Source organism: Loxodonta africana, chromosome 3 (assembly GCF_030014295.1).
Source record: "Loxodonta africana isolate mLoxAfr1 chromosome 3, mLoxAfr1.hap2, whole genome shotgun sequence".
Lineage (NCBI taxonomy): Eukaryota > Metazoa > Chordata > Mammalia > Proboscidea > Elephantidae > Loxodonta > Loxodonta africana.
In genome coordinates this window covers 42,977,387-43,001,187 of record NC_087344.1, presented here as the reverse complement: position 1 = coordinate 43,001,187, position 23,801 = coordinate 42,977,387, and the positions used below count along the sequence as shown (strand labels likewise).

At 43.0% G+C, this 23,801-nt stretch overlaps 1 protein-coding gene across 23 annotated transcripts in view; it reads left to right on the top strand.

Annotated features, from left to right (window-relative positions):
• RERE (arginine-glutamic acid dipeptide repeats) overlaps window positions 1–23,801 on the top strand; it is a 473,241-nt gene that overhangs the window by 383,767 nt on the left and 65,673 nt on the right. For all 23 annotated transcript variants that reach the window (XM_064281204.1, XM_023552093.2, XM_064281194.1 and 20 more), the window contains one exon: window positions 12,569–12,649. In XM_064281204.1, coding sequence (XP_064137274.1) covers window positions 12,569–12,649 — 81 coding nt within the window. The remainder of the gene's footprint in view (window positions 1–12,568; window positions 12,650–23,801) is intronic.

Genomic DNA, 23,801 nt, shown 5'->3' with positions numbered 1-23,801 from the left:
TACATAATGGCCAAACTACATCATTACATAACTGGCAAATCACTGAGAACATGGCCCAGACAAGTTGACACATAACCATCAAAGCCTCTCACCTCAGTGTTTTTTACTTCTAGACGTACATCATTAATGTGCAAAATAGTCAGATAATAGATTTTTTGCTGTTGTCGTAAATGCGAAATACTGGATATCAAGATAATTGTAAATGCGAAATATTGGATATAGAGATAATTGATACGTGAGGAGATAGTTTAGTTATTTCACCACCCTAATGGAAAACTTCCAGTGCTTTTAGCGTTTTAATATTTTACAAAAAAAGAAGGATCATTCTAGAACCACATTGTCCAGTATGGTAGCCACATATGTCTATTGAAATGTACTGTAAGTGTAAGATACACACTGAATTTTGCTGAGTAGGTATGGGGAAAAAAAAAGCACAATATTGAATAACTTCTTATGTTGATTACATGTTAAAATGATATTTTGTTTGGATATATCAAGTTAAATAAAATGTATCATTAAAATTTTCCAGTTTCTTTTTACTTTTTTAAAATAAGGCACTACTAGGAAATTAAAAATTACATCTTGGGCTTACATTTATGACTCACATTCTATTTTTATTAGACAGCCACTGTTCTAGACTCTTTCACTTGTACTTTTTGCAAAAGGCTGGTAACTAAAGATTTGTACTTTTTTGTTCCCCTGTAGTTTATAAAATATTTCTTTTTTCAGTTTATGCCTCTTTCTTCTTGTGCTGAGACCTACTTTGCCAAGGAAAGGTGAACTTTTTATTGATCTGTTTATGACCGCGTTACAGGGGCATTTATGTGGAGACTGTACAGTGACATCACAGGGAGAGTAGGAGCCTCTAATGCCCATTTGAGCATTGGGTTATTTTTAAGTTGGGTGTAGCTGTGTAACCGTAATTGACAAGAGGTACTTAGCTGGCAGTATTTCTACATCTGTTAATGCTGCTGCTTAAACTAGCCAGTTCTCATTTGACTTGAAAGTCCACTGAAGCATACTTTTTGATAGTCACCCAGTGACAGTGCTTTTTGCTAGGCCTGTAATAATGAAAGGACTTCTGTGTGTTCAACATAATCTTCTAAACTCAGGGGGACGTTGACAAAGACATATAGAATGGCTCAATGGCCTTTGCTAGTGGGCCCAGTTGGTATGTAAACCATCCAACGTGAGGTCTTTTTCCCATTGGGCATGTAGTCTTTGAATGAAAAATGAAGTGAATTTTATTTGACATTTGAGACCGCCTGGGAAGGAGCCCTGGTGATGCAGTGGTTAAGTGCTCAGCTGCTAACAGAATGGTTGCAGTTTGAACCCACCAACTGCTTCAGGGTAGAAAGACATGGCAGTCTGCTTTCATAAAGATTATATAGCCTTGGAAACCCTATGGGGAAGTTCTGCTGTGTTCTGTTGTTGTGTGCCATCAAGTTGATAGGGTTGCCATGAGTTGGAATCGACACGACGGCAGTGGGTTTTTGAACGGGTCAGGGAATTATTGGCTTCATCCTGGATGTTGAGCTGACATCATGGAGTGAATGGCTTGGTTTCTCTAGTGGGACTTGTAAGTTTGAATTGAGAGGAAATTCGGGCATCTAATTATTTCATAGGTGGCAGTTAGCAAGTCAGAAACTTAACAGTAAATACATTGCAGGAGATGGTGAGTCAAACTGGAGAGTAGATGAAGAGAGAACAAATAGCATCGTGGGGTGATTAAGCCCGCTCCCCTCCAGATCCATTCACCTGTTCACGCAAGCGGTGGTTGTTGATCACCTGCCATATGTGCCAAGTGCTGTTCTAGGTGCTGGGGATATGGTTGTGGACAAAACAAAGCCCCTTCCCTTGTATGTACAGAATCTTACCATAGATCATATCATACAGTGATAAGAGCTGTGTGTAGACTAAAGTTATAAAGAGTTGTGAAACATGCAGATTGAGGAAGTCTAATTGGAAGATTATCAATGGTTCATTTAAGCTGTTTTGTGGGGAAAATTTTAACATGGATATGCAGCATACATTCTTTGACACTGTTTTTGTTTAAGAATTTTACGTTAGTGTGTATATAACGTTTCCTTTTAAGGTGCTTTTTTTTTTTTTTTTTTTAATTCCTCTAATACGAGTAGATAAAAAAGAATGTTTTCTGCACCTAGAGTCCAAGCAAGCAAGTAATCCCCCCCCTTTTTTTTTTTGAAATCTTGTTTACTTCTCCACTGTTACTAGGAAAAAGGAACATAAATCTAAAATTGATTAAAATTTTGTCTCCATCATACCAAACATGCATTGTGTCTTGGGGAAAACTCTAGGACCAAAAACAGCATTCATTCAGCCATCCAACAAGTGTCATATTGCTTGGTTCCTATCTACTAGCTACTCCTTGCGGATTACAAAGACGTAAAACACTTAGCTCTTGCTGGAAAGGAGTCCACCGTCTGGTGGGAGATGGGTAGACACTCCAATGGCAGTAGTGTTGTTAATTCTAACAGTAAACACAATTGTTGTCTAGGGAAGGGAGAGAGCAAAGTGGACCCCATGGTGGGGATGGAATTGAAATTGAATTACTCCTAGCTCAGTGCCTATGATCTTGACCCAGTGTTTTCACTGTAAGTAGTACTCAATAAATATTAGTTGATTTGATGTATTTGTATGAGCAGAGGGGAGAAGAAAAGGCATTTGCGAAGACCCAGAGAATGGAATCAGGAGGGGGAACTGCACTAATTACTTGACTACAAGGTTGAATAGGTGACTGCGAACCAATTGTGGTTTGAACCTGCTAGCAATCACTGCAGGGTTTCAAAGAAGAGGGCATATTAATATGCAGAATGGGAGGAGCGGAGAGACACTGAGGCCTGGGAAGATTAGTGCAGTAATCCCGCATGGAGTGACATGGACCTGCAGTCAGCAGAGTCGCCGCAAAACCAGAAAGGAACACACCAAACAAGAATGAATCCAGAGGATTTGGGGATTGATGAAAGTGGTGGGAAAAGGAGCGGGAACAGGAACAGAGGAAAAGCTAGGGATTTCTTTCAGGAGAACTCTGCTGCAGTTGAGAGCCCTAGGGACACAGGAAACTAGCTAAGAGAATGTGAGCTACCCCACTGAGAGAAGTTGGGGAGATTTGAGGTCTTAGATATGTGAATTAGGGAAAAGTTACAGATGGAACTTTAAGGCAAACAGACTTGATCCTATGACAGATTCTGATGGGAAGTGGTGAGGATAGGTGTCCCCAGATGGAGCTAAAGTTCTGCAAAGTTACTGAGGTGGCAGACTTTGGGCCCCTTGGGCTTTGGGGTGGATAGAACATTTCTGGAAGGATTTAGTACCTAATGAGACTCCAGGTAACTGTCCTTCATAAGAACTCAGCAGTTGAGGTGAAACTCTCTAGTCAGTGGTTATGGAATTGGTTGTGCTGGGGGATCTTAGGGTGCATACAGGAAGGGAATACAAGAGCTCAGCACTGGTGCACAAAGTAAGGTGAGGGGGGATAATGAGTCCAGTTTCTGTCAAGTAGATTCCCATTGCTCATGACAGGCCTTTGTCAAAGTATCTGGAGGAAGAAGGGATGCCTGGAGGGACCTACCCCCAGTAACACTGGATCACCGCTAGGGCATGTATTAATACGTGTTTCATGAAATTAGCACATAAAAACACTTAGCAGCTCCCACTTACTGTGCTAGGACAGCTCTGTTGTCACTGGCATGGCTTGAATGCTTGCCCTGATGGTGATTAGTGATGGCTCTGGGTAGGATGGAACCCTGGTAGCACAGTGATAAAGAGCTGTGGCTGCCAACTAAAAGGTCAGCAATTGGAATCCAGCAGCCACTCCTTGGAAATTCTATGGGGGCAGTTGTACTCTGTCTTATAGGGTCACTATGAGTCACAATCAGTTTGGTTTTTTGGGGCAGGATAGAATGGACCCAGTGAGACCTACCTTGGAGAGTGTACCGTGGCAAGTATGGCACTTGTGCTAATACCCCGTTTCAGCATAGAGGCCTGAGGGAGCTGTATGGGTGTGGGTAACTTGAGAAAGTTAGTTCTCTGAGTTCATAATTGGGCTGCCTTGAAGAGGAGGGATGCCTAGGACCTATCGGTGTCCATGTTGAGATGATGATGTCCTGCAACCATGAAGACTTAACTCTGAATAGAAGGTATAGGTTCAAGTCTTAACTTGGGTGAAACATCAGATATAGGGAGAGATTTGAGAATCATCAAGAAAATGTGATTGTTATTTAAAATTATTATCCCGTTTGCTGTCTTTAAACTATTGTTACTAGCTTCTGAGGATAATGCTGATAAATTGTCCAAAAACTACATAAAGTGGAGTGAGAAATCAGGATCAACATATTGCAAATCATGGAAATGCCCACCATGGCTTGCTTGCTGAATATGAGTTTTGATACATCTCCTCCCAGCAAATTGATTCTGGCACTGTTTGTTGAAAAAATAGTGCCTTACTCAGGTCACTCTTTTGTTAGTATGTTAAATACTAAAAAACCAAAAACCAAATTATGCATCTTAAGGCAGGGTCACCAAAATAGAAGAAGACCCTCAATGAGATGGATTGACACAGTGGCTGCAACAATGGGCTCAAGCGTGACAATTGTGAGGATGGCGCAGACCGGGCAGTGTTTCCTTCTGTCATACGCAGGGTCGCTACGGGTCGGAACTGACTCGACAGCACCTAACAACAATAAAAGGTAGTATCAACAGTAAAAAGAAGGAACTGCGTTTTAGATATGGGGTGATGGGAGTCTATAACAACAGGGTTATATGGGTGAAATGCTAATAAGTTTTCATCTAGTGGTCGTCAGTAAAAGCCGCTGATCAACAGGTAAGCATCACATAATACAAATGTTTGAAAAAGTGCCGATTTCTCGTGCCTGCCATCAGTATTCTCATTACCAAAGGACCCCATTTGGGACAGTCTTGATTTTCTTCTGCCTCTCTCTGCCTTCAGAAGAGCAGTGGATCTACTCCCGTTGCTCACTGCTTGGCTTACAGTGTCACTTGTATCTCGACTGGGGGGCACCGTGGTTTGCTTACTTGTAGGTCCGCCTGCTCTTTAGTCCCCTGAAAACTGATAAGTTATTAACATTAAATTTTGGGCAGAAAACAGGGTAGAGCAGAAGGAGCCATTTTCACAGTGGGAATGATTTTAATACCTACAGTGTTTTCCAAACAGTTATGTAAGAGGACTGAGTAGAAGTCGCTTTGCAGAAGTCATGGTGAGTTTCTGACTGTGATACACTAGTTAAAATTCACCAGAGGCAGTTAATTTTGAAAGCTCTCAGCCAGGGGTTAATGCAGAGTTATCTTTTAGCCATTTCTGTAGCTTCGCCTCTCTCTCCTGCTTCTCTTCCCTGCTGCAGACACAGGTCAGACCCAGCACTGGAGTTGACACAGAGATGAGCCGTGCTGGGAATGTCACATGTAGATGAGTGGATACCACACTTGCTCTTTGAAAGATTTACTCTTTGCCCAGGAATTTTGTATGTGCTCTCCAACTAGATATTCAGAATAATTCTTTTCAGATAGATGGGGTGGAGTCTGTTTATTTATTTACTGCCAATTTAAAAGATGAAAAAATTGAGACAAGAATAAGTTACAGGAATATAGCCTTTATTTGCCTGTTTACAGATTTATTTTTTTGTGCATTTGGTATGACACTGAAGACATTTTGAGACTGTCTTTGAAACACTTAAAATCCTGAAATGCAATTACAGACAACAGACACCCCATTGCATCCTGATCTGCGCCCTTCCCTTCACTCTACTCCTAGGTCCCACCCTGCCTCTGAGCCTCCCTGTTTGTTTTCACTTGCCATCCCAAGGACTTGGTGACTGATTAGTTTTCCCATCTGTGAAATGGAGATATTAATAAATAGCTCCTGCCTCCTAAGGTGGTTGTGATGATCACATGAGTCAGTGCATCTAGGTCACGCAGTAAGTGGCAGCCATTTATTGTTGCATAGGGCAGTGCTTCCCTACCTTTTCCATACTGTGGCACATATAAAAATTGATGATTTTTGTGCAGAGCAGTAGGGTTAATGATGGAGTTACTTATCTGAGGCCCTCACTGCCACCCCGAGGGCTGGGAGGGTCAGCATGGGGAGGCTCACGTGGTCATTGCCCACACACACTCAGGCCTGGGAGGCTCTGGCACAGGGGCAGGCCAGAAGTAGCATGAGGAGCTTTTGAACCTAATATAGTAAGCAATAATGTTATTGCATTTTGACCCGATGATTTTTATTCCTGTTAGTACCTCCCATTTCAAAAGTGGCTGTTTCGTTCGTGAAACAGAGGAGAAGACTAGATCCCAGGACTTCTGAGCTTGGTTCTTACATTCTTTCTATTCTACCAAAAATGAGGAACAGAGATTTCCAGATTATGTTAAAACTTAAGTTCAACAATACTGTGTTCAGGTAGTGCTTTTAAAGCCAGGAGTTAAATTTTCTGTACTAGGAACTTATATATATATATATATATATTTTTTTTGGAACTTATAGGTAGGTAACTCCTAATGGTGATATATAGTTTTAGCTCGGTAATGGAAAACTGTTACAACTGGGAGCACAAGTTGGAACACAGTCATGAACTAAGTTTTAAAACAAAGCAAAGAAAAATCTCCTAGCCATAAATGTATCTTTACTTTGGGATGTCATCTGGCTGTGGGGATTCAGAAATAAAAAAGGACTTGTTTGTTTTCCCAAGGAGCATCCAGTCATATTGTTAGACAAGAGCAGCACCAGAGAAACAAGTGCCAGCCACCCCAAGATATTCACAGAACCTGCGTGTCTGAGAGTGGCTGCAAGCCTTGTTGGAGCGTAAGAAGTGGGGCTGCTCAGCACTAGGAGCAGGAACTGAGCTGAAGTTACTTGTTGCCTTTTAAACGAAGACATTCTTCTTTCTCCTTCACTCTTGGTATTCTGATATTTTAATATGTATACACTGTCAGGGACAGAAAAGTTAGTGGAGGTAGAAATAATTCCTGATGCCTTGAATTTCAGCGCTGGAAATGCTGAATGCAGAGGGGTATTAAGAAACAGATTACATTCATGAAAAAAAAAAAAAAAAAAACCCATTGCTGTCAAGTTGATTCCAACTCATAGCAACTCTGTAGGACAGAGTAGAGCTGCCTCATAGACTTTCCAGGGAGCAGCTAGTAGATTCGAACTGCCAACCTTTTAGTTAGCAGCTGACCTCTTAACCACTGCGCCACCAGGGATCCTTAGAAGTTTATACTCCATTGCCATCGAGTTGATTCCAGTCAATTCTGACTCATAGCAACCCTCTAGGACAGAGTAGAATTGCCCCATAGTTTCCATGGAGTGCCTGGTGGATTCGAACTGCCAGCCTTTTGGTTAGCAGACATATCTCTTAACCACTATGCTACCGGGGTTTCCATAGAAGCTTATAGTACCTGTCTATTTATAAGTTAATAAGGAGCCCTGGTTATGCAGTGGTTAAACGCTCAGTTGCTAACAGAAAGGTCGGTGGTTCAAACCCACCAGCCACTCTGCAGGGGAAAGACTGGCAATCTGCTTCAGTAAAGATTACAGCCTTGGAAACCCTATGGGGCAGTTCTACTCTACCCAGTAGGGTCACTGTGAGTCAGAATCAACTCAATGGCAATGGGTAACAGGTATTTATAAGTTGATAGTGTTAATCATTAAATTAAGGCCTTAAAAACCTCATGGTCTTCACTTGAAGAAAGATGAATTTATAGAGGGAAAGGAGACCAATGCCCCAGAAACCTGTTTAACATATTGATCTATTCCAATCATTGACTACTCTGAATGGGTTGGCTTTGTTTCATTTTTAAAAGCTACTCTACATTTCTGGTAAACCACAAGGTAAAGGCTGGTCTCTGAGAAACAGATGTTTTGCTAGTTTTGAGGCGTTGTGGCTTTCCATAGAGAAGTAACAGTACAGGCCACACAAAGCTTTTACTTCCCTTTTTTTTTTTTTAAGTGAGGCCAATGGTGCTTTGGTCTCAATAGCATAGTGTTGGTATACATTAAGAGCTGTGGTACATCTGTCCTCACACCATCAAATGCCAGATTCATATTTCTGGAAATAGTTTTGAGATGTCTATGAGTATTCCCAATGGGTTTAGAGCATAGATTTTCTCTTAGAAATACTTGATGATATTTAGAGCCAGTGGAATGGTGGAGATCATCTTGGGAGGGAGTTTGGAGAGCAGAAGGCCTAGAATGAAACCTTGAGGACACTCCCAACATTTAGAGGTTAAGTAGAGAACTAGGCCAAGTGGTAATGAGGAAAACCGAGAGAGTATGGTACCGTGGAGCCAAGGTCAACTCTGTCATCAGAGTTCAAAATAGGCCCTTCAGTTCTTACCAGTCCATGTCCACTGTGACCACCCTACCACAGACTCTCATTGTCTCCTGGCTTGTTTCACTTACATATCAAATACTTGGTGAGCACCAACTGCCTAGTGTTATAGGGAGGCAAGGTCATAAAAGATATAATTCTTGCCCTTTCAGAGCTTATAGACTCTATGGGTAAATGAGGTGTTATACATATAAATTAATAAATGCCAAATGAATGGGAGGGAGTGATCATTTTGGAGTAGGGGGGATTTGAGTTTGGATAGACATGGAGGTATCTTGGTAGGCTATCGAGAGGAGTAGAAAAGGTACCCTAAGTCTTGAACTCAGAGGTCACAGTGTGGGTCATAGGGCATCTGGTTGGAAAGGTAGGCAGGGACAGGATCTTGGATGGCCTTGAATTCAGGGCCCTCTTGCAGAGGTCAAAGTGCTATTCTTAGGTGTGGGCTGGGGGCAAGACAGTGTGAGAGTCACATGCTGAAATCTGTGGTTTTGAAAAAATCCTTAGCAGAGGCTTATAAGATGGCTGGAATGGGTAGATGAGTCAACAGGCTAGCTATTAGTACCTGGCCTGGGATCTCACAGTAGAAAGGAGGGCCTTGAGAGACCTTTCTTAAGGGAAGAATACTGAGGACTTGGTGATTTGATATTGGGGCTAACAGGAAAGGGCAGGGTCACAATAATGGTACCATGACAGAATATGATTGTAGGCTCTTATCTCCATTTTACAGAGAGTGTTGGCAGTTAAGAACATGGATTTTGGGGCTAGATTTTGCTTGCGTTTGAATTTTGGCTTTGCCTCCTAAGAGTTGGATGACCTTGGTCTGGTTATTTAACTATCTATACCACAGATTCCTTGTCTGTAAAATGGGAATAATACTAGTGCTTCCTTCTTAGATTGTATGGATTTTGAATAAATACATGTGGTTGGTGCTTAATGATTATTAGTTGAATGGATGATCTTCAGAGGATTACATCATAATAAATAGAAGAGTAGGAATTTGAACTCAGGTGTGTCCAACTCTGTCACATTAGCCAGTGTCCCAGAATCAGCCTTTCTCAGATGCTGTCTTCATTGTGCTGGCCCCTCCTAGTGAATCTGTTGTGTATCACTTGGCATCAAGCCTACATTCAGGTTTCGTGGTTCTGCCATTCACTATCTGACTCATGCCAGATTGTCCACCTCAGCTCCATTGGCCTTTCTCTCACATAACTCACCTCCCATTCTCCACCTGTGCCTTTCATGGAGGGCCCTCTCACATCCCCTCCACCTCTACAAATGCTGTCCAACCTTCACCATTTGGCCCTTGCCCCACTGGCTGGGTGAATGCATCCAGGCTCCTATGGACTACTTGAGTCCACCCTTATTCTTGGCACCTTTGCTGCACTGATGAGGTGCACCTCACTACTCTATGCTTGGCTGGATAATGTCTTGGATTGTTCTGTTACAACTTCATACATCGGTCCTACTTACGAAAAATGAATCATAGTTTAGTAAAGGTCCATGGCTACTTTTTTTAATCCCTCCCAGCAGTGCTTGGTAAATACTTAAGTACTTAAAGGGTGGATTCCAAACCAAAAAACCCATTGTCATTGAGTTGGTTCTGATTCATAGCGACCCTGTAGGAGAGTAGAACTGCTCTATAGGGTTCCAAGGAGTGGCTGGTGGAAGGGGTGGATTAAAAAGCATGAATTCTGATGACTGAGGTTGAATGTGCAAGTAGTTGGTCTTCCTCATTTCTCACCTGCACTCTCTCACCAACCTCTTTAACTAGCCTCTATGCATTGTAGCCAGTCTGTCCCCAGTCCCCATTGTATGCCACACTACCACCTGGAGCAGTCCTTCCCCAGTCTTCCCATGTAATGCTCATGTTTAACCATCTCCATCAGCCTACAATTAGGACTATAACTCTTCAGTGTGGCCTCAAAGGCTCTCTGCAATCTGAGCCTCCCCTACCTCTTCAGTCTTATCTGCTGGCACTCCATTCTGCACATCCTGTCCTCCTGGCAGTTCCCAGAGTGTTCTGTGTGCCCTTCCTGGCCCAGTCCTCTGTTGGAATCCCTACTGGAGCCCACCTGGCAGGCTCATGTTCTTCTTTGTCCCGTCTTCTGAGACCTCAGCAAGCAGAATAAGTTGCTTCCTTTTCCTGTTCCTCCCACTGCTCTGTGTTCCTCGGACCCTCTTCTTACAGGCCATGAGCAGCATCTGTTGACATGCCTGCCTCTGGCCTGGAGCTCCTTGAGGGCAGGCCCATCCCAGGCCTGTCTGTACCTCCAGTGCCCAACCCACTACACAAGCGGCTCAGGATGTGTGTTGATCATAGAATCATCATTTTTCAAGTAACAAAAGGTCACTCTTCAGACTAGAGAGTGTGCTGCTTGTGTCCTGACGGATTTTTCCTTTGAACTATATGAATTATATTGAGAATTAGCAATAATGAGTCATATATTAGAAAGGGGTGAAATTCGAAAATGTAGAGCTTTCAGAACTGGAATAGGAGGTTGCAGACCAGTCTTGCAGGCCCAGCCTGGCCCCTCGCCGAATTGGCCCGGCTGGTTGAATCAGTGAAGTCTTCACCGCACGAGGAGTGGGAGGGACGCTTCTTCCCGGTGGGCAGGTGATTTATTGGCTGGGAAGCTCCGCGGTGATTTAGTTGTGAAAAGGCTCCCAGCGAGGTGCCGGTTAATGTCCGGGGCCTGGCGAGAGTGGACGCCTAGGTGCATCGTCCCAGCGTCGCAAAGCTGGAAGGGAGTGCCGGGGTGGGGGGGGGGGGTCGTTGGGGCCAGCCCCCCACATCGCTGCCCGGGGCGCTGGGTGGGGCTGGTGAGAGCCCTGCTATCGCGCCGCTAGCTGTCCCCCGGAGGGCGGAATGGTGACCGCGCGGCTGGGGCTGAGCTCCGAGAGCAGGGCCCCGAGTGCCGCGCTGCGCTCCCCGGGGCCCGCGGGCGCACCCTCGCCGCGGTAGGAGGAAGTTTGGGGGCTTTGCTGCCCTGGATTTTACTCCCGTTCGGAGTGGAGAAACTGAGACACGAGTCACGAGAGGCTGGAGCCCCGGGGCGGGGGCTGGGTGGGGGCGGCGGCGCGCTGATCCAGGCCGCCTTTTGCAGCCGCCCGCGGCCGCGCCGGCTCTGCGCCGCTCCAGCCTCCTCCCCCAGCGGCGGCAGCCCCAGCCCCGCGCCCCCCGCGCCCCGTGCCCGCCGCGCGGCCCCGCCGCGGTCACACGCGAGCCTCCTCGGCCGCCGCCTCCCTATGCTTTGTGGAGCCGGAGCCGAGTGACAGGCGGCGGCCTCGGCGGTGGTCTCTTGCGCCCGGACTGTGCGGCCGGCCTGGCCTCGCATACCTGTGGCTGACGGGGGCCCCGGGGAGGTGTGCGAGTGTCGGCCGCACGCGCGCGTGGAGGGACCAGGCTTCGCCCCCGAGGTGGGGGCCTGGGCAACGGAGCTGCCTCCACCGGGGCGGGGAGGGAGTTGCCTGGGAGGAATGGGACAAAGTGAAAGTCTCCCGGCTGGGTTTGGGGGAGAGTCTGAGACTGCTAAGGAAATGGGGGCGGGGAGGGGAGGGTGAGGGAAGCGTCAGGAGGAAGGAAGGGTGCCCAGCATTCTTTATTCGGTGGCTCGGAGTGGCTTTTAATGACGGAGATGGCAGGGTAGGCCAGCAGGGATTTGGGCTCCCAGTGGGCTTCCGCGATGTCGGTGCTTTCCTGGTGAATTCTTCGGATTAACGGAGGGGCTTTTTAATCCCCTCGGATGCCTTTCTGGAGAAGAGTCACCAGGTTTGGTTCAGTTTCCCTCTCTCCTGCTCGACATTTCTGGGAATCTTCATTCTCAGGTGAAGAGCAGTTGTGCTGTTTTCTTGAAACACGGAGCCCGTTTGCTGTTTATACCTTCGTGGACCAATGCAGACACTGTGTTTGGTGCCACGGAGGGGACAGATTGCTGCTTAGCTTCCGCCAGGGGACGTTCTTCTCTTCAACGCAGTGCCCTGTGTGGTGTGCGTGGGATTGGGGGTCTGATGAGGCGTCCGGGGCCTGCCCTGGCCCGTGGGTCCCAGCGGTGCTGCCGAAATATTTCTCCCACCCAGACTAGTCAGTATTCCCTAGCTAAGACTTTTTTGTGGTTGTTATTCTGCTGATTGCAGACATCTTTGCTTTGCTGACATCCTGTTTTGTTTTTGGTTTTTACATTCCATTTTTGTTTCTTTTATCACAGAAACGCTTCGTTAAGGGGCTCAGGCAGTACGGCAAGAACTTCTTCAGAATTAGAAAGGAGCTGCTTCCCAATAAGGAAACAGTGAGTACAATCGGACTTTGTGTAACTTGATTTTTTCCTCTTTGCTCTTGCTGCTTCTCAGCATTTGATCTTATGAAATGGTCTCCTTTAACCCTGTGCGGTGCTCAGACTCAGGCTGCCCTCCAGGACCCTGTTTGTTTACTGTCCTTTCAGTTTTAGCTCATGATTTTAGACATTAGATTATGCCTATCCCTCTGGAGAAAGCAGACTTCTGTTGTAACTGTAAGAACAGAAAAGTCTTTGGGAACAGAGGGTTAGTTGGTGGTGGGAGTGGGGAATTAACATTTAATTTTAAATACAGTAGCTGAAATAGGAAATGTCATTTATCAATAGTTTGGATTTGGTAATTGGCAAAAGCTATCAACCAAACCCACAGTAGAATTTAAAGGTTTGTAGCCAAATACACTATGAGTTATATTGGGAATTTTTCTCTATTTAGTGTTGCTGTGTTTTGAGGAGTAGTTTTTATATACTAGCCCTAAACGTTTGTACTTTTCATTAGACAAATACACAGGGGTTCTTATAAGTTGCTTAAACGGGGCTTTTAAAAATTCCTTTGATATTCTACTAAGCTGTGAGTCACATCTGACTAAATACTCCTAACAAACGTGGGGTAAGAGAGTTTACTGAGGAAGCTTCAGAGTGAAGTTAAATGAAGAGAATGCTGGGGGAGGGGTTCAGTCTTGTTGACCTATAATTGCCTGCCCTCCAGATCTCTTTCCAGGTAGTAATGGAGGAGGGTGGGGAAGAGTCTTCCTTCTAGGTGGAGTAGGACCACCCACTTCGCAGTTTTTGCTGGGACCCAGAAATGGGAAGAGAGCTCTTCAGCGCGTGGGGGCTAGGGGGAGTATTTAATCTGCTTAAACATCAAGCTGTTTTTTTTTAGGGAGTAGAGGGAGGATATGGAAGAAGAAATCCATTCTAAAAGTGGATGGGTTTTTTTGTTTTTGTTTTCTAATTGGATGGTGTTTATGGATTTTCTCTTATTATGATTCTGTTTTTAAAAAATGAGCTGTTTCTGGACACTTTTTCTATATAATACCTTAAGAACAATGATAGCTCATAGCAGGGGGAAGAAGAGTTCTGAGATTTCATGTAAAATTGATGGTTTGCGTCAGTCGATGCTAATTAGATTAAACTGTTAATATTTATTATACATCCAGTTATGTTGAGATGGCTCATCTTGAGAATGGTTAAAGAAAGGGAGAACTGTTATATAAACATTGATCAAAGTGTATGCTATGTAATTATATACAAGCAACTTATTTATTGTTTTTTATAGAACAGATGGGAAAGAGATGTTTAATGTGGAACAGTGAAAGGGGAACACAACTTTTCTCCGTGTTGTAGTTATTTGAAGTTTGATATGTACTTTTAGAACTTGAAGTGCCTTTACCCTAATTGTAGGGATGTTGGTTTGGCTGAGTGAAAATGAGAGCGATCCGTCAGTAGATATGTCCTGAAGATGTGATAGGCTAGATTCTAACCTCTCAGTACATTCTGTTGATCCCTATGCTCTGCTCAAAATGGCAAACCATGAAGAATTTGATATACGAAATCTCTCAACAAATATTTTATCTTTTTGTTTAAAAAAAATTTATAACAAGATTAAGCATTAAATATGAGAACTACTATCTAGCATTTGGAAACAGTAGGTAGTTTTATCTAGCGTTTTTCTCTCTTCAGTAGAAATGGATCTGAATAATCTTCAACCTAGGTAAGGCTCTTCTAATCCAGTTTTCATCTCTTCTCAGCTGTCCCTTATTACTGATGATGTCGGACTCAGTAAATAGTCTTTTCCTTTTGAGCTAGTTCTCTGATCTTCTTTCCCAGGCACCTCTTTCTTGAGACATTGAGACCCTTCTCCATCACTCCTCTGCTGTCCCTGTTTACCAATCATGTGGCCCCTTTCCTTACTTTTCCTCTGGCACCCAGCAGTCTTCCTGTGTTTCCAGCATCTTCCTCAGGGCGGGGCCACTGGAATTGATGGGAGAGTTGTTTCTGGATGGGGGAGGGGGGTGATCTTGGCTTGACCTTTGCTAGGCATTCCTAGTGTCCTGCTGTCATTTGCATTTAATCTGTATTTTAATCAGCTGGAAGTTGCACTCATTTTACATTTTCCTAGATTATCAGCATAGCCATGCTAATCATTCACAATGTAGGGGGAGGGGAGGACAAAGGTTATTGCTCATTTTTACTGCAGAAGAAAATTTTCAGGTACCAGTATTCTTGGAAAAATCTTATGATCCTGTTCCTTTTTATAGCAAATACGTTTTTTGTTCTATCTACCAGAATTATTAACTGATTTATTTGCTGTTCTCAAATGACTTGAAACATCAGAAGGGTGTCCGCATCCAAAAGAAAACGCCTGATTGGGCATCGGAGTGAGGGTCAGCAGACCTGTGTGCTATTCTTGGCCTTACCGGTAACTGTAGTACTCTGATGATCTCTTTTAACTGTTGGTCTGCCTTGAAGGAGCCCTTGTGGTGCGGTGGTTAAGTGCTCAGCTGCTGACTGAAAGGGTCCCAGTTCGAATCCACTAGCTGCTCCGTGGGAGAAAGACATGGCAGTCTGCTTCCACAAAGATTACAGCCTTGGAAACCCTATGGGGCAGTTCTACTCTGTCTTATAGGGTCACTATGAGTCAGAATCAACTTGACAGCAATGGGGTTTTGTTTTGTTTTGTTTTTTATGGGAAGGGGGTCTGCTTTGAGCTATTCATTGGGAAGTTCAGGTCAAATCCTGACAAGAACTGGGAAATTATTTTCTATAATAATGTTTCTTTGTATGAGGGTTTTGTTGGTACTACAATCTTTTTATAAAATGCTTGGACATCTTCTGCTGTTGATGTGCCTGCGAGTGAAGTGATGGTTTTTACCTGTGCCTCCCCTGCTATGGGAACTGACATAGGGTGTTCAACCTGTCTCTCCTATAATTTCTGTGTCTGTAAAATAGGGTGATGATTCTTGCCCCCTAGAATTGTCATGGAGCCCTGATGTCGCAGTGGTTAAGAGCTGCGGCTGCTAACCAAAAGATTGGCAGTTCAAGTCCACCAACCACTCCTTAGAAACCCTATGGGGCAGTTCTTCTCGGTCCTGTAGGATCACTATGAGCCAGAATCAACTCATCGGCAACAGGTAGTAGGTAGAATTGGTGTGAGAATTTAAATGAGATATTGTCTATAAAAAAGTTCATAAAAACACAGATGATTTTTTTTCTTATCTACCCTGTATACTACATACAGTAGCTAAATATTATGAAAAGTACAGTTACTTACTTTTCCACTTCTAAACGTATTGACCCTGTATTAAAAAAAAAAAAAAATTGTTTTTCATTAACCTGTCTTGCCAAAACCACTTTTAATTGAAAAACTAAAGGGAGTAGAAGGTAGTGGCTAGCTTAAAGGGTGTATTTCCTGGGCTTTGAAGCTCTGTTGAAGAGACTTCCAGTCTTAACAGTTCATTCAGTGCAGTGATGCTATGTCAGAGAAAGGTTCCTGGTAGACATGGGTATAAACAGCTTTTCTAACTCTTTTGGTTTCTGGTGTTTATTACAAAGGAGCTAAATCTGGCTTTTCTCTGAATACTGTTACCCACTGAAGTGGGAATAGTGGCTCTGGTTGTGGAAAACCAACATGTTTATAGAGGTTTAGTTGAATGGATATTACATGTTAACCTCACAGTACCCAAGAGAATAAATGCAAGTCAAATGTTTTAGTATCATGGTTGTGCAAATACCCTATAGTTTATTGTCTTTCTCCTCAATTCTCCCTTTTCTCTAGAACTATTTGTGTTGCCTCAGTATGCTTGTAGGTTATATAATTAGTTTGTAAATTACGGTAAGAAGTCTTGGCAGAGCATCTCAGATTCACCTTGGCTGTTTACCTCTTCTCCCTCAAGACACAGTTTGGCCTGAACCACATCAGAGTCTTGTGTGTTAGTACATTTGCATAAATCACAGTGAGCTGAGCTGTGTAGCTGAGCTTCGGAGAAGATCATGGGGGACTGGGCCTCTTAGCTTTGCTTTGAGCACTGTCACTTGATTGTTGGGAAGATGAATTACATGACCTTTGATATTAGCACCTGAAAAAATAGGTGGCTTAATGTAGATAGGTAGATACTAGTTGCCAATAGGTATAGATATATATAAACGTGTATATAATATATGTTATACAGTATAAACATATGTATATAATGTGTTATATGATCAGTGAAGTTAAATCTTAATTACCTCATGTTATGAATACTCCCAAGTAATGGATGGTTCAAAAATAATTTTGATTTTTATTACACTGCAATTTTCTTCAAAACCTTGAGATGATTACTCAATTGGCAGCAGCACATATCTTCTTGCAGGCTGAGAATGTGTTTGTATTATTTGAACCAAAGACTTTCCATGTCTGGCACTTGGATGATTGTCCCTTGAATCCTGGCCTTTGTGTACAGCTCTAGCTACTGTTACTCAGACAAATTCAGCTACTGTTTGATGGTTGACAGGGAGCACTTAGTGACCTGGCACTGCCGTTCTTGTCTCAGGTGCAGCATAGGTTAGCCAGAGGACAATTCGATCTGCCCCCAAAGCCCTAGCTTTTGGAGGGAGACAGAAGGTAAAAAGGCATATACTACACTCTCACCCTCATTGCTTTAGCTTCGTTTTTGGGCACCTAGACCAATAAAGGCTAAGCTCATGTTATTTCTAAACCCAGTTGGTGGTGCATTAATATTTACTATGCCAGAAACTCATTTTCACTCACTTCGCATTTCCAGAGCTAAACATTTTGCATAGTTCAACTTTTTAAAATTTGGGGCACCCACTGAGCGCTGTAATGAGGGGGTACCTATAAAGGAGGAGCAAGGCACCATCGCTGCCCCCTGGGGAGGTGGCATTCTAGCCAGGGAGATGAACCACTTACATGCTGCGTTGCGTGGTGTAGTATGTGCTAAAGGCCCTGGTGGAGGTTCAGAACCCACAAAATGAACACAGAGGCTAGGGGCTTCTGGAAGGCCCTTGCAGGGTATGGCCATTTGAACTGGGACTTGAAAGAAGGACACGATTTTGACAGGCCATGGTCAGGAGGGTACAGGAAAAGTTGCTTTCCAGCTGGAAGAAGTATCACGAGGAAAGGCATGAAGGTAGGAAATCGTGAAATGTGTCCAGCAAGTACACTGTAGCATGGCTGGAGAGAAGGTTGCATGAGCTGGTTCACTGAGACTTAGTCCATAATTGTGGCTTAGAGGTCAACTGGCGGACCTTGAACTCTCTCCAGAAGTGTGTTTGGGTAGAAGAGAAGTGAGAGCTAAGCTACAAGACCATCTTCTCTTGAGCAGCACATACAAGATGGAAACTAGAGAAGAGGCACTTGTCGTAGCTCAGTCTTCAGGAAGACAAAAAATTAATTTGTGAGCGTGGAAGTCTGCTTTCATCTTGGTTTTCTATACTGAACATGTGTCACTGTTTTTTGAATGGAAGCAAGAGCCCAGTGAAGGCAGCCAGTTTTGATGTGGTTTTGTTTTGTTTTATTTTGAACTTTGGATACTGGAATGAAAAGTATTGGAGATTTAAATTTTTAATTTGGGAAATAATAATGAAAATTATCCACCTTTCTCAGCCACATTTCTGGAAATGATTCTATTAAATATATATATAAGCACTGAGTATTAGTTCTTTTGTTCAGGCAAAACGTCTTTTACATAGGGCGTATTTTCCCAGCAAAGAACAAACACTGTTGAGAAAGGATTTCAAGACTGAGTAATCAAGATACTGTTAATACTAAGAGGGTTAAAAATGACTCTAGTATTTCAGTGTGAGCTTTCAGCATGAAGTTTTATTTAACCTCAGATTATAGCTTTAGGTAAACAGTTTTCTAGCTTCAGTAATGCCTAATCTAATGTTACATAACAAAATACGGACTTCCTGAATAGGTTGATACCATTGAGAACAGGCAAATGTGTTGTAGCTACATAATGATACTTTATAAAGTCTCTAGTTTTAAACCTAGTACCTCTGCTACAAATATCCAGTGTCCTTGCTATTCACATTGAGGTGCTCAGGCCAGCATCAGCACCTGGAGCTTATTTAAAAGTGCAGAATGGGGATGGAGGGGGAGGCATTCCTATTGAACCAGAATCTGCATTTTGATAAGCTCCTCTGGTGATTCAAATGTACTTTAAAGTTTAGGAAGTGCTGCTGTTCATAGTAATGCAGACTTGGAAAATCCTATCATGCCTGACCCAAGCCATGGTATATGCCTCATATGCATGCAAAAGCTGGACAATGAATAAGGAAGACAGAAGCATTGATACTTTTAATTTATGGTGTTGGCAAAGAATATCATGAACTGCCAGAACTAGCAATTCTGCGTTAGCAGAAGTACAGCCAGAGTGCTCCTTGGAAATGAGGATGGCAAGACTTCATTTTACGTACTTCAGACATGTTATCAGGAGGGACCAGTCCCTGGAGAAGGACATCATGCTTGGTAAAGTAGAGGGTCAGCGAAAAAGAGGAAGACCCTCAAAGAGAGATGGATTGACACAGTGGCTACAACTGTGGGCTCAGACATCGCAAGGATTGTGAGGATCGCACTGTGGGCTCAGACATCGCAAGGATTGTGAGGATCGCACTGTGGGCTCAGACATCGCAAGGATTGTGAGGATCGCACTGTGGGCTCAGACATCGCAAGGATTGTGAGGATCGCACTGTGGGCTCAGACATCGCAAGGATTGTGAGGATCGCACAGGACTAGGCAGTGTTTCCTTCTGTTGTACATGGGTTGCTATGAGTCAGAACAGACTTGATGACACCTAACAACAACAACAAAGCCTATGTAGACATTTATTCTATTAAAATTGTAAATTGTTTCACAGGGCTGGATTTTGTTTTTCATGTTATTACAAAGTATTTCAAACATACAGAATAGGGTCTGGGCTTATTTTCACTATCAATGATACGATTTCTTTAATAGCTTCCGTCTTCCTCTCTTTCACGCCTGCTTTTTCCTAGAAGCACAGTTGTAACGCCGGCCTTATTTCATATAAAAACCAGTCCTTCTCCTTACCTTGTGGCATCTGATCATAGGATGTGAGTTAGACTAGGCTAGACCCTGTTTTAATATCAAACAGAAACCTTTTTATTTGAAAGGATGACTGTCTCTTATTGATATGAAGTTTACATATCAGGTTTATAGTATTTTCAGGTTTTGTCTTCTTTCACTGGCATCCCTTACACATGAAAAATATAAGTACTTTGAGGGCTTGGCAGGATAGGCACAAGGAGAAACCTTTGTATGCCATACCTTTTCCATTAATAACTTATTCTCACATAGATGAAGACAGCTAGAATTTTCCATTCGAGGCAAAAGTGATTGCCAGTATAAACAGGCACTGCATTTTGGCAGCAACTACTATGATCCTATAGCGATTCCAGTGCAGGGGTTTTGTTCCTATTAAAATGGAGTAGAGGCTTGAATTTATTAACCTCTGATAACCTAAACTGTATGGATATTTGACTGGGCAATGGTCCTGTTTTGACTACAGTAACTGAAGAGAGATTGGCTGGTTCTCTTGTGTAAGTAAAGCAGTTAAGTAATTTGCATGTAAGAAACTTTTAGTGTAGATGTTGGAAAGAAAAGGAGGCCTTAAAAGTTTAGGAGAATTTTTTTAGCCAAGGGCCTTAGATATATGCTGTTGTCTGTCCCCAGCCTTATCCTATGTATCAGAACTAGTGGGAAAGGCATGAGAGTGCTTTTAATTATATGAAATGTGTTACTTGTAGAAACTGCACTCAAATGAAAAACACCTTGGACTTGTAAAGTTACTATTGAACGAAATGCTGCTTACAAGGGTGAAAGTTATTTATATGCTCTTGGTATTCATTAGCCTGTATTTCTTATGATTTGACTGGCTCTTGGTTACCTAGGTGACTTTTAGGTGGAGACATTTATGACATTTAACCCTAAATAGACTCAACCATTTTTATAAGCTAGTAAAACAAATGGAAGGTTTGAAATGGTCTTTAAAAAGAATTACAAGTTGTGATTACTGTGGTTATATTTTATATTCAATGTGTTTATCCACTCAGCTCACTTTTTATATCATAAGATACCTTTTAGCCTCATAAGATCTGTGAGCCCATTTTGACTTGAAAACCCTGTTTGCTGATGTTCTAAAAATCTTTCTGTTAGAAAACGGATATTAAAATGTGTCTTGAATAATTGGTTTATTTTAATCTTATTTGAAGTTATACCCTTGAGTAATTCACTTAGGAAAATTAAAGTAGAAATTAATTGTATTGTTTTGAAACGTGAAGTAAAACGTTAACTACAGCCTTATTCACATGATTCATAGCTACTCACCAGTGGGAAAGCCAGCTACCCCCTCCCCCCTAGTTTTTTATTTCTGTTTCACATAATTCAAAAACCATTAATTGTGTTAAGGAAACAGGAAAATGCAGGATAAACTTTTCTAGAGACACTAGAATTCCATTAGCTAAGTTTTCTTTTTGAAATGTTTAATTTTCCAATTAAATTTCAGTATCAGTGATCCTTGCTTTTTTTCCACTTCGGAAATATGATTGTTCTGCTTACAGGTCATCTTAAATCCTTTTTTGGGTCCTTTAAATTGTGTCATCGTAATTCCCAGGATTTGGCCTTTGAGATGTCTAAACCATCAGAGTTATAAAAGTTGGGAGTTTCCTGGGACCCTTTGATAACCCAGAGCCTGTGCTGTATAGGGTAGGATATCTGAGTTGACTGTGTCTTAGTTTCCTAGTGCTGCTCTAAGAAGCGCCACAAACAAATGACTCTATTAGAGAACAGAAATTAATTTTCTCACAGTTCTGGCAGCTAAAAGTCCAAATCTGGATTTTGTCACTAGCTTCCTTGTCACTAACCCTGGGCATTCCATGGGTCTTGGTGATCGCCACATGTCATCTGCCTTTGATTGTTTGTCTCTGTGTCTATGCTGCTCTTTATAACTCAGAAGTGATTGGATTCAGGACACACCTTACACTGTTATGACCACATTAACATAAAAAGAAGCCTCTGTTTCCAAATAGGATCACATACATCCACAGGTATAGGGGTTAGAATTTCAACACATGTTTTGGTGGGACACATTTAATCCATATCAGAGTGAGAGGGTACTTACCTTCATGGAACTCAGTCAAGTAAAGGGGTCAGCCAGGCTTCTGTTCTTTTCTGGAAAATTATAGTCACTGTATAGAGAGTGTCCAGACTCATTTATAGAGGTCCTGCTCTCCTGCATGTCATTGGAGGCCAGGTGAGCCCTTTCCTATATGGGTCCGATTGCCGTAACACAGGCTCATCTCTCTTAGCAGAATTTTATCTTAGCCCTGTACTTTGAACTTTGCTTTGTCTTTACTTTGATGCATTTCTATACACATTTAGAGGTGTTTGTGTTTATATAGAATGTAAGGCCTGCGCGGTAGGGACCTCATCGAAACACCTTTTTATATCCCCTCTGGGATCCTGGTGGTGCATTGGTTAAGAGCTACAGATGCTAACCAGCAGTTCCAGTCTACTAACCACTCCTTGGAAACCCTATGGGGCAGTTCTCGTCTGTCCTATAGGTCCACTATGAGTCAGAATCAACTCAACGGCAGTGAATTTTTTGTTCTGTTTATATCACCCTTAGTGTCTTATAACAGGCCTTTACCTAATGTTTGTTAAAATGAAATACGTGTGTGCGCGTACTCACGTGCACACACATATGGGGATAAAACTGCGTTGTAACCATAGCCATGTAATTATTGGTCCTAAAAGTAGATTAAAACTCCTCAATGCTTTTAAGAAAAAATTTACCTCATCTTTTGTTCTGTGTTCTCATAATCTACTTGAATGCTGTTTTAAAGACCAGAACATCCCAGGCCTTGGACTTCGTGTAATGGACAGAAAATCCTTGCTAACTCGAGAGTCCAAAGAGAGTAGAACTAGGCCTTGGGGTTCACTGCCACACTGGACCTTCCTGTTTCTGTTTATCACAGGCAGTAAATCAGCTTACTGTTTGCACACTGGTTCTGTTTTCTAGCTTATGTATTTATAAGATTGAAACCCATTGTTTATTTTTCTCAGCAGGTTTATTGAGTGAGTCAAGAATAAAATATTGCCTTAAGCAATAGAGTAAGCCATTAGCCAATTGCAGCTTGGCTTCAGAACGATCGGTAAAGTGTGTTTGTATATGTGTATGTACACACGCGAGTGCTGGAGATGAGAGCCAGGGGAGGTGGAGGAGGTTCAGTGTTGCCAGATTTCTGCAGCTTTGAAAGGTTCTGATGACTGTTTATGGTTTTTTTTTTTTCCCTTCTCTTTTCAGTCTGTTAGTGAGTCACCATCATATGTCATTTTTTATCTTGAAAACAGCCTCTGGAATTTTTATCCTGTGCCTCTGCTGTGTGAGTGAAGCATCACTGAGGATGCTCTGAACAGTACACCCACTCCTCACTCATCGACAGTTAGGTTCCAAAGACCAGGTTGTTAAGCAAAAATCGGCCTTACGTGGAAAAGGAGGATTTTTATTTTCTGTTTTCAGATCATCCTGTTGTCCTTTTTTTTTTTTAAGAAAACATGATCCTAGAAATAACAACAGCTAAGATTTACCGATGTGTCATCACTGTGATGAGTCCAGTTATGGATCATTCCTCTGTGGAGAAGGAGGTTTGGAGGAGATAAAGCTGGATAAAGCCGGCCTGTGTGACTGGAGGGCCCACAGCTTAACCACTTCACCTTCCTCCTGTGCTGGCTCAGAGCTTCCCTTGCGGAGCCACCTCCAGGGCTCATTCCCACCCCTGCAAGCCCTGCTTTCACAACCCTGGAGCCTGCTCTGCCCTCTAGGCCTGGTGAGTCACTGAGGGTCTGTGCTTCCTGCAAGGGCACTGGGAGCCTGGCTGCACACCCAGCCCCACCAAGGTAAAGGCTTCAGGTCCAGTTTGGCTCACTTTGGATGTCATTAAACTCACAGACATTTTTTCCAAATACCATCTCCAGTGCCTCTCTCTTTCCTTCCTTCCCTCCCCACAGCAGTTTTGAACTGCAGGGCTTTGGGCCTCATAGGACCTGGGAACCCAGAACAGGCGCTGGCTGGCCTCACGGCAGTGGAGGAAGCCGGCACTGTGTGGCAGCTGGACGTGGTGCCTTCGC